The 11,536-nt window shown below is 41.7% G+C and overlaps 1 protein-coding gene across 1 annotated transcript; it reads right to left on the bottom strand.

Moving 5' to 3' along the window:
• Positions 1-9,346: 9,346 nt before the first annotated feature.
• Positions 9,347-11,063, bottom strand: LOC112253343 (interleukin-17C). Its single transcript, XM_024425335.2, has 3 exons — positions 10,976-11,063; positions 10,562-10,815; positions 9,347-10,242 (listed from the first exon to the last, which is right to left on the bottom strand). The coding sequence occupies exons 1-3, from the start codon at positions 11,000-11,002 to the stop codon at positions 9,984-9,986; spliced, it is 540 nt and encodes a 179-aa protein (XP_024281103.1). The 5' UTR covers positions 11,003-11,063; the 3' UTR covers positions 9,347-9,983.
• Between the last annotated feature and the right edge of the window lie 473 nt (positions 11,064-11,536).

Below are 11,536 nucleotides of genomic sequence, written 5' to 3'. Positions count from 1 at the left end.
AGACTAATTAAAACAGTATTTTTCTGTAGCTGTGTCAATTTCCCTGACGCACAGAGCAATCATTTTTTTAGAAAAAGGAAATGGTAAGAAGCTGAAATCAGTTCTGAACACTATCAACAGTGGTGGTTATTTTTCAGTTAAATAGCCTATATTGTTTTCATTTTTAACAAACCAACATAGGTGACTAAGTAAACTGAACAAAAATATAAACGCAACATGCAACAATTTAAAAGATTTTACAAAGTTACAGTTCATAAGAAAATCAGTCAATTTAAATACATTTATTACACCCTAATCTATGGATTTCACATGACTGGGAACACAGTCATGTGTTGTTCACAGATACCCTTCTTTTTTTTAAAGTAGGGGCGTGGATCAGAAAACCTATCAGTATCTGGTGTGACCACCATTTGAATCATGCAGTGCATCTCCTTTGCATAGAGTTGATCAGGCTGTTGATTGTGCCCTGTGGAATGTTGTCCCACTCCTCTTCAATGTCTGTGCAAAGTTACTGGATATTGGCGGGAACTGGAACACGCCAATATCCACACGTCGATCGAGAGCATCCCAAACATGCTCAATGGGTGACATGTCTGATGAGTATGCAGGCCATGGAAGAACTAGGACATTTTCAGCTTCCAGGAATTGTTTACAGATCCTTGTGACATGGGGCTGTGCATTATCATGCTGAAACATGAGGTGATGGTGGCGGATGAATGGCAACAGTTCTGGTGGACATTTGTGTAGTCAGCAAGCCAATTGCACACTCCCTCAAAACTTGAGACATCTGTGGCACTGTGTTGTGTGACAAAACTTAAGATTTTAGAGCGATTTTTATTGTCCCCAGCACAAGGTAATGATGATCATGCTTTTAATCAGCTTTTTGATATGCCACACCTGTCAAGTGGATGGATTATCTTGGCAAATGAGAAATGCTCATTAACAGGGATGTAAACAAATTTGTGAACAACATTTGAAAGAAATAAGCTTTTTGTGCATATGGAACATTTCTGTGATCTTTTATTTCAGCTCATGAAACATGGGACCAATTGACATGTTGCGTTTATATTTTTGTTCAGTGTAGTATTTTTTTCTCTCAGAGAAACTCCAGCACAGCATGCAATACATATATATCCCAACTAGAAGCAATGGATTGCAGGCAACATCCACACTGAGCTAATGGTTAGAGCTGCCACTTTCAAGGAGTAGGACACTAACCCGAATGCTTGTAAGAAATCACACTATGCCCTCCAACGGACCATCAAACAGGCAAAGACTCAATGCAGGTCTAAGATCGAATCATACGACACCAGCTCTGACGCTCGTTGGACATGGCAGGGCTTGCAAACTATCACGGATTACAAAGGGAAACCCAGCCGCAAGCTGCCCAGTGACGTGAGCCTACCAGTCAAGCTAAATGCCTTCTATGCTCGCTTTGACATAACTTTGAACCATGCGTGAGAGCACCAGTTGTTCCAAATGACTGTGTGATCATGCTCTCCATAGCCAATGTGTGTAAGACCTTTAAACAGGTTAACATTCCTCAAGGCCAGATGGATTACCAGGACATGCACTCAGAGCATGTGCTGACTAGCTGGCAAGTGTCTTCACTAAAACTTCCAACCTCTTCCTGACACTGTCTGTAATACACTACATGACCAAAGGTATGTGGACACCTGCTCGTCGAACATCTCATTCCAAAATCATTGGCATTAATACGGAGTTGGTCCCCCCTTTGCTGATATAACAGCCTCCACTCTTCTGGGAAGGCTTTCCACTAGATGTTGGAACATTGCTGCGGGGACTTGCTTCCATTCAGACACAAGAACTTTAGTGAGGTTGGGCACTGATGTTGGACGATTAGGCCAGGGCTCTGTGCAGGCCAGTCAAGTTCTTCCACACCGATCTAGACAAACCATTTCTGTATGGACTTCCCTTTATGCACCGAGGCATTGATCACCAACAATGATGAGACAGCCTATAGGAGGAGGTCAGAGACAACAACCTCTCCCTCAGTGTCAGCCAGACAAAGGAGCTGATCGTGGACTACAGGAAACAAAGCTCCGAGCACACCCCCATTCACATCAACGGGGCTATAGTGGAGCGGGTTGAGAGCTTCAGGTTCCTCGGTGTCCACATCACTAAGGATCATGGTCCAAAACGTCTTTCTTTTTCCCAAAGCAGTTAAGCCAAAACCACGCCCCGTTATTCAGAGGGGCATTCTACAACACTTTGATCGCTCTCCATGTCCGGAAGTGAATATCACGTAGCTCAAAATGTCATCTTCCAAATACGGAAGTGAGTAGCACGAAATTTCAGTCACTGATAAATAACATTTGCCCTTGTATTTCAAGATTGAGTAAAACCAATCTTGAAAGATAGAAATGATTAGCTAATAAATATTTGACAAATTATGAATAATAAGCATATGCGTTTACCTGATAATAGACTACTAATGATAATATAACAACTTTAAATACAGAGCTAGTAACGTTAAGTAGCCTAGCTTAAGTCAGTTGACCTTCAAATAAGGGAATTCCTCAGTATTCTATGAGACATTTTTACAACTTTGAAACTCTGAAAATAAATATATGGGCAAATGATGTGTTGCGTGTTCGTTCATCCATGTCTCTCAACAGGCTGTGATGCTGTCGCGAGCCAACAAACGCTAGCCAATGGAAGTGTAGTAGAACAACCCTCTGAATAACGAGACGTGGTTTTGCTTAACTGCGTTGGGAAAAAGAAAGACACGGTCCAAACACATCAACACAGCCATGAAGAGGGCTGATGCCTCTTCTCCCTCAGGAGGCTGAAAAGGTTTGGCATGGGCCAGCAGATCCTCATAAAGTTCTACAGCTGCACCATTGAGAGCATTTTGATTGGCTGCATTACAGCTTCATGTGGCAAATGTTTGGCATCCAACTGCAAGGCGTTACAGAGGGTAGTACATACGGCCCAGTACATCACATAACTTTTCTATTATTTCTCTATTTTCTTTCTCTCTGCATTGTTGGGAAGGGCCCGTAAGTAAGCATTTCACTGCTAGTCCACTGTATGTGACAAATACAATTTGATTTGATTAACCTATCATGTGGCCACAGTAGTGGAGGGAGCTGAAGAGGGGATGACCAGGTATTGCTGGGTAAACTCTGGGAGGTCCTGCACCATGGTGAAAGCTGCCCTGGTGGCCACACGCTGGAACTTCTAAGATGTCAGCTTGTTTCTGAAGTGCAGGAGCTCCAGAATGTGACCATTATGAGCTAATATTATTACCAGACTGAACCTATCATGACTTTTATGCCGGTATCTATGGCAAGTTCAATTTCCACAAATCTTTTACAATATGACAGGTTTACATGGGGGCAAACCTGGCTGTAGTAGCTGTGTGGAGATAGAGACTGCTGAGGGCAGGCTGCTAGGATCCTGGCAATACTATCACATTTCCTCCGGTCCGACTCTCCTTTTGTTAGAGAGGGATGGAACAAATGGTGAACCTGCATTACAAAACAGGTAAGGATGACACTTATTGATAATTCAACACAAATGATAATGCCTAAGAGTTTCGTGGATATGTTTCTCTCCCTGCTCTGTCTTAAGCACTTGATATTTCAGATCTTCTAAATGTTCCCTTCACGTCTCCAGCTCACCACTCCTGGATGGCGCACACCACAAACTGGACTCCATTGGGCTGCATCAGCCTCTCAGACAGCAGCTGCCCACACAGACACCTCAGACATGAGGAAGCCTGGCTCAGAGGGCTTCTACTGGCACCACTAGCACCAGGGCCTGGAGGGGCCTGCAGGAAGAGAGAGACATGAAGTATAAGACCATAACAGAACACAGACACAGCACCATATACACATATGAAAACCAAACATACTGATACATAATGGTGTACAGATACTTTACTGCACTGTGTTCTACGTGTTTAGGACCTCCTTGGAGCATAAGAAAGTATTTGATGACGATTGGCTGATAAACCTTTCCCGGAAGGCTTTGGAGAGCCTCCCTGCAGTTCTTGCGTTCCTTACTGCTGAGCTCCTATGTTTTTTTACAAGAGATCATATGAAATCAGTCAGTGATGACAAGAAGACAGCTCATCAGCCGGCTTGCCAATAAAAACGTTGGACTTCATATGGCAAATAGGCAAAATGTGCATTTGTTTGTTCTAATTTTGCTAAAACCAGAGTATTTTCAGTCTTCATGATATCTAGGACGATGTATAATAACATTCATATTCAACATGAAAAGGCCTGACCAGTGAATGACCTTCTCATCCTTAGTGGTGCATTTCTCAGGGCAGAGTGGGCGATTTCCCAGCTGGTATAGTGCTGCCATGACGTCTTCCAGGTGGCGAGTGTAGACCATGGTGGCCAGGGATGACAGCACAGACAGCTCCAGCAGAACAGTGGTGGTGGTCAGGAGACTGCGCTCAGGGACAATGGCCACATCCTGACGCAGCAACACTGTACATAGCCCATCTGTAAATAGCCCATCCAACTACCTCATCCCCATACTGTGTTTATTTATTTTGCTCCTTTGCACCCCAGTATCTCCACCTGCACATTCATCTTCTGCACATCTACCACTCCCGTGTTTAATTGCTATATTGTAATTACCGCGCCACTATGGCCTATTTTATTGCCTTACCTCCCTTATCTTACCTCATTTGCACAAACTGTATATATACTTATTTTTGTTAAATTTTTACTGTATTATTGACTATGTTTGTGTATTCCATGTGTAACTCTGTTGTTGTAGTATATGTCAAACTGCTTTGCTTTATCTTGGCCAGGTCGCAGTTGTAAATGAGAACTTGTTCTCAACTAGCCTACCTGGTGAAATGAAGGTGAAATAAAAATACATTTAAAAAACACCTCCACCATCGCCGCAAGGATGGCTGCCATTTCATGGGTTCTTAACCAACAGCGCTATTTAGTTCATTTTTTGCATTTTTTTGTAACTTATTTTGTACATATAATGTTGCTGCTACTGTCTCTTATGAAAAGAGCTTCTGGAAATCAGAACAGGGATAACTCACCTTGAACTGGACGAAGAATTTCTCTTTAATGAGTCGGACAAGAGGGACTTACTCCAGACACCCGAACAGGCCCTCATAACTGTCATTCGCAGGAGAAAAAGAGAAGAGGTATCACGGAAAGAGATCGGGGTGACTTGTGAGGATCCGCCGGCGAGTGGCTAATCTGCTGGATAATAAATTGGACAAACTAAAAGCACGTATACCGTACCAACGGGACATTAAAAACGGTAATATCTTATGTTTCACAGAGTCGTGACTGAACAACGACATGAATAACATACAGTTGGCGGGTTATACACTGTATCGGCAGGATAGAACAGCAGCCTCTGGTAAGACAAGGGGTGGCGGTCTATGTATATTTGTATATCCGATATCTAAGGAGGTCTCTAGGTTTTGCTCGCCTGAGGTAGAGTATCTCATGACAAGCTGTAGACCACACAATCTACCTAGTTTTCATCTGTATTTTTCATAGCTGTCTACAAACCACCACAGACCAATGCTGGCACTAAGACCGCACTCAATGAGCTATATCCCGCCATAAGCAAACAGGAAAATGCTCATCAAGAGGCGGCTCTCCTAGTGTCCGGGTAATTTAATGCAGGGAAACTTATTTCCTTTTTACCACATTTCTACCAGCATGTTAAATGTGCAACCAGAGGGGAAAAAAACTCTAGACCACCTTTACTCCACACACAGAGATGCGTACAAAGCTCTCCCTCGCCCTCCATTTGGCAAATCTGACCATAATTCTATACTCCTGAATCTTGCTTACAAGCAACAATTAAAGCAGGAAGCACCAGTGACTCGGTCAACAAAAAAGTGGTCAGATGATGTAAATGCTAAACTACAGGACTGTTTTGCTAGCACAGAGTGGAATATGTTGCGGGATTATTCCAATGACATTGAGGAGTACACCACATCAGTGACTGGCTTCATCAATAAGTGCATTGATAACGTCCCCACAGTGACTGTACGTACATATCCCAACCAGAAGCCATGGATTACAGGCAACATCCGCACTGAGCTAAAGTAGAGCTGCCGCTTTCAAGGAGCGGGACTCTAACCCGGAAGCTTATAAGAAATCCCTCTATGCCCTCCGACGAACCACCAAACAAGCAAAGCATCAATACAGGACAAAGACTGAATCGTACTACACCGGCTCTGACGCTCGTTGGATGTGGCAGGGCTTGCAAACTATTACAGACTACAAAGGGAAGCACAGCCAAGAGCTGCCCAGTGACACGAGCCTACCAGACAAGCAAAATTACTTCTATACTTGCTTCGAGGCAAGTAACACTGAAACATGCATGAGAGCATCAGCTGTTCCGGACGACTGTGTGATCCCGCTCTCTGCAGCTGATGTAAGTAAGACATTTAAACAGGTCAACATTTACAAGGCCGCATGGCCAGACGGATTACCAGGACATATACTCTGAGCATGCGCTGACCAATTGGCAAGTGTCTTCACTGTCATTAATCAACCTCTCCCTGTCTATGTATGTAATACAAATGTGTTTCAAGCAGACCACCATAGTCCCTGTGCCCAAGAACACTAAGGTAACCTGCCTATATGACTACCGACCCGTAGCACTCACGTCTGTAGCCATGAAGTGCTTTGAAAGACTGGTCATGGCTCACATCAACACTATTATCCCAGAAACCCTAGACCCACTCCAATTTGCAGACCGCCCCAACAGATCCACAGATGATGCAATCTCTATTGCACTCCACACTGCTCTTTCACACCTGGACAAAAGGAACACCTATATGAGAATGCTATTCATTGACTACAGCTCAGCGTTCCAACCCCATATTGCCCTCAAAGCTCATCACTAAGCTAAGGACCCTGGCACTAAACACCTCCCTCTGCAACTGGATCCTGGACTTCCTGACGGGCCGCCCAGGTGGTAAGGGTAGGTAACAACACATCCGCCACGCTGATTCTGAACATGGGGGCCCCTCAGGGGTGTGAACTCAGTCCCCTCCTGTACTCACTTCACTTCACTCATGACTGCACTGCCAGGCACGACTCCAGCATGATCACCAACAACAACGAGACAGCATATATGGAGGAGGTCAGAGACCTGGCATTGTGGTGCCAAGACAACAACCTCCCCCTTAACGTTTTTACAAAGCTAACTAGTCACAGCTATTTCTCTTCTGACATGGATAAATGTAAATGTAGCATTGGGGTAGACAGCTTTCCCTTATTCATATGTGGCTTAGCTAGCTAGCTAACACTGTACACAAACAGTACCAGTCAAAGGTTTGGACACCTACGCATTCATTTTTACTATTTTCTAGAATAATATAATAATAGTGAATACATCAAAACTATGAAATAACACATGGGATCATAAAGTAACCAAAAAAGTGTTAAACAAATCAAAATATATTTTAGATTCTTTAAAGTAGCCACTATTTGCCTTGATGACAGCTTTGCAAACTCTTTGAATTCTCTCAACCAGCTTCATGAGGAATGCTTTTCCAATAGTGTTGAAGCATTTCCCACATATGCTGAGCACTTGTTGGCTGCTTTTCCTTCCGTCTGCGGTCCAACTCATTCCAAACCATCTCAATTGGGTTGAGGTCGGGTGATTGTGGAGGCCAGGTCATCTGATGCAGCACTCCATCACTCTCCTTCTTGGTCAAATAGCCCTTACACAGCCTGGAGGTGTGTTGGGTCGTTGTCCTATTGAAAAACAAATGAGAGTTCCACTAACTGCAAACCAGATGGGATTGCGTATCGCTGCAGAATGCTGTGGTAGCTATGCTGGTTAAGTGTGCCTTGAATTTTAAATTAATCACTGACAGTGTCACCAGCAAAGCACCCCCACACCATCACACCTCCTTCTTCATGCTTCACGATGGGAACCACACACAGCGGAAATCATCCGTTCACCTACTCTGCATCTCACAAAGACACAGCGGTTGGAACAAAACATCTCAAATTTGGACTCATCAGACCAAAGGACAGATCTCCACTAGTCTAATGTCCATTGCTTGTGTTTCTTGTCCCAAGCAAGTCTCTTCTTATTATTGGTGTCCTTTAGTAGTGGTTTCTTTACAGCAATTCGACCATGAAGGCCTGATTCACGCAGTCTCCTCTGAACAGTTGATGTTAAGATGTGTCTGTTACTTGAACTCTGTGAAGCATTTACTTGGGTAAATGCTGCAATTTCTGAGACTGGTAACTCTAATGAACTAATTCTCTGCAGCAGAGGTAACTCTGGCTCTTTCTTTCCTGTGGCGGTCCTCATGAGAGCCAGTTTCATCATAGCGCTTGATGGTTTTTGTGACTGCACTTGAAAAAACGTTCAAAGTTCTTGAAATGTTCTGCATTGACTGACCTTCATGTCTTAAAGTAATGATGGACTGTCGTGTCTCTTGCATATTTGAGCTGTCCTTGCCATAATATGGACTTGGTCTTTTACCAATAGGGCTATCTTCTGTATACCACCCCTACCTTGTCACAACACAATTGATTGGCTCAAACGCATTAAGGAAAGAAATTCCACAAATAAACTTTTAAAAAGGCACACATGTTAATTGAAATGCATTCCAGGTGACTACCTCATGAAGCTGGTTGAGAGAATGCCAACAATGTGCAAAGCTGTCATCAAGGCAAAGGGTGGCTACTTTGAAGAATCTAAAATATATTTTGATTTGTTTAACACTTTTTTGGTTACTAAATGATTCCATATGTGTTATTTCATAGTTTTGATGTATTTACTATTATTCTACAATGTAGAAAATAGTACAAAATAAAGAAAAACCTTGTAATGATTAAGTGTGTCCAAACATTTGACTGGTACTGTACATAATAATGATGAGCGTCTTTCGCTAAATCACACTGAATATTAACTTACCTCCAAGAGGTTTAGTGAGAACACTACGTGCAGGCAGTATGGCATATTTATGTTTTATCTTTCTTTAGCAGAGGTCCTGTACCGTTTTTATTTCAAGACCTGATTATCTTTTGTAGCCATGCTGCTAAAAACACGTCGCCGAAATTTTACCCACTTTTCATGTGGGTAGTTCAGGAGTGGATCCGATTGGTTATAATTTAATAGATCTGAAAACAGAAGATACCCGTAAAGAATTGGCGGACGCCTTCAAGCAATTCATCTGCACTTATTCTCAAATCGTTATTATAAAAATCTCAAGAGTAAATTATTGGCTAATGTAATAACGAAGGCTGTCTTGATGTTGCTTTTTAAATAACCTTAGTATATATTATAACCCCGAAGATTTATCCACCTTTAATAATTTAGGTTGGCCTAAATAAAGCATGATCGGCAGATATTTCATGAGTAATCTTTATTAAGGAAACAACAATAACATTTCATAAATTCTGCTACATTTCTATAAATTCATCACCCACGTACAATTTGTCAAAATCAATACCGATAAATAGCCTAATCAAACGATTCTTATAGTATACTGCGTTAAATGCGCAGAAAATTCGAATATTTACCATTTCCAATTTCAACAGAGGCAGCTATCTAAAATGTTTAATTATGTTGATGGGAAAACAGGAACAGAAGAACACATTGATGTTGAAAGGAATAGGCCTAATAACAAAAGTCACCAAAAAACATCGATAAATAAATAGCTTGAGAACATAGTTCAATAAATAGTTAGTCTCTGAAACCCAGACCTATGAGCAACAGCCGGAACATTGGTACATTGTGGGAGGAAACCCGTCTGCCGAGACTAATAAATAGTTAATAGATCATCAAATAAATACAACCTTGCAACACAAGTACTACATTAATGTACCTAAGAGTGTCATGTAAAAATCCATGTATTCTCGATAGCTTCGTATCCATAAGCATAGTGTTATACTTTCAATAACTTAAGTGCATTTTAAAACAAACACAACAAAATGTGAAACATGTCACTACAGTTTGTCTAAAAAAATGTCCTCTATGAGAGGCACTTAATATGTCCTAGCCTTAACGCAGGTGCAGGCAATAGGCACTTTAATATAATGTGAGCTGAATGAATATTTTCCTGGGTCGGTCGTGCAGTCGGTCTTCATCAAAACCATCTGGGATTGCACTACAGGCACAGAGTTATATCCATAATCTTCGTATTCGGCCCCGTGATGTCCGTGCCCTTTGACGATGATACATCCCGTGCATAGACATTCAGCAACAACAATCTTCTCAGGGAATCGTCCCTCCTTGCTATCGATGCTGTGGGAAAAGTCACATTCCAATGATCCAAATAGCCAATGAATCAATTAATAATGCCATACGAAAATGTATTTTCTTTCCTAGCCATATGTCATGCACATTGACTCAAATTATAGTATTGTCCGAATGAGAATACTATGGCTGCATGAGTAAAATTGTAGCCTGTACGAACCATCCTGATCTCGGAGCTCACATTCTTTGATCATGTTCTGTGCCGAAACAGAATATGAGTTCGCGAGATCATGATGGTTCGTACGAGGCTATAAAATGTTAGACCTATCCAGAAAGTATTTACTTCGAGTAGAAATAGATGCCTTACCTGTACCGCCAGGGGGAGACAGAACGGTTGTTGTAGTCTACTGACTGTGAATGAAGCACAGCAGGGCAGGTCTTCTTCGTACCCAGCTTGTGATACTGCGTTTCATCAATATGACCGTCTTTCAGGTACCGGTTTCGACGCAAGATCTTAAGAGCTCCATCCTCCAGTTCTTCTGCACTGAAGCATCCCTTATGCTTGTGTGCCTCTGATGCCAAAGTCAATTTACCAATAAAAAGTCCAAGTAAAAGTAGAGTCTGCAAAGGAGTGAAATAAATGAATAAAAACGAACAAACACCATTAATAAATTACCATTTGAATAAAAACCAATCCAAAATGATGGATCAAAACGTAATCCAACATTCATTCAGGTGTAGTTAAATTTCAAACAACCAGGGCAGTCAAACTCTCACTTACCTGCATAATCTTGAATAGACCTGGCATTTTCTAATATCAAAAATATATTTGTTAGTAGAGGAGTCCAAGTGCTTATGCTCTGTTTTGTGCCATAATGCCAGTGATCCTACAATTTATAGCGGATGTACCTGGTTGGGGAAATCCGTATGTAGGAGGAAATGGAAATCACTATATTCAGTTCCCAGCTTCCTCTTTCCTACAGTGAGTGTCCCCACTGTCAGGACTTGGCTTGTGTTTACATCAACATTACATCACCTGTTATTACATTAATCTATATGAGCTTGTGTACACCTATACATACTTATTCATATTGATTTTATTAGCTGCTATAATCAATATATTGACCATAGGCATACTATCAGACAGCTTGCATCCATTGACAAACAGTAATCTTACTGATATGTTTCCATAGTCAAGACAGAAACTAGGAATTATGAAGAAATGTAACAAAACTGTTCATTTATACACACACGGATAAAATAGATCAAATCTGAATCCATAAAATAAATGTAGCCTAATTTTGGCCTATCCTAATACACCTTTTCAGTTTTCTACCAATAA

The sequence above is a fragment of the Oncorhynchus tshawytscha genome, linkage group LG06 (assembly GCF_018296145.1).
Source record: "Oncorhynchus tshawytscha isolate Ot180627B linkage group LG06, Otsh_v2.0, whole genome shotgun sequence".
NCBI classification, from domain to species: Eukaryota; Metazoa; Chordata; class Actinopteri; order Salmoniformes; family Salmonidae; genus Oncorhynchus; species Oncorhynchus tshawytscha.
The sequence above is the reverse complement of the archived record's forward strand: the minus strand, read 5'-3'. Positions and strand labels throughout refer to the sequence as shown.

Coding starts and splice junctions, on each gene's coding strand:
- LOC112253343 (XM_024425335.2), bottom strand. CDS start 11,002: ATGCCAGGTCTATTCAAGATTATGCAG. Junction 10,816..10,975: donor GTCTATTCAAGATTATGCAG/GTAAGTGAGAGT, acceptor ACTCCTTTGCAG/ACTCTACTTTTACTTGGACT. Junction 10,243..10,561: donor GTCTCCCCCTGGCGGTACAG/GTAAGGCATCTA, acceptor CTTTTCCCACAG/CATCGATAGCAAGGAGGGAC.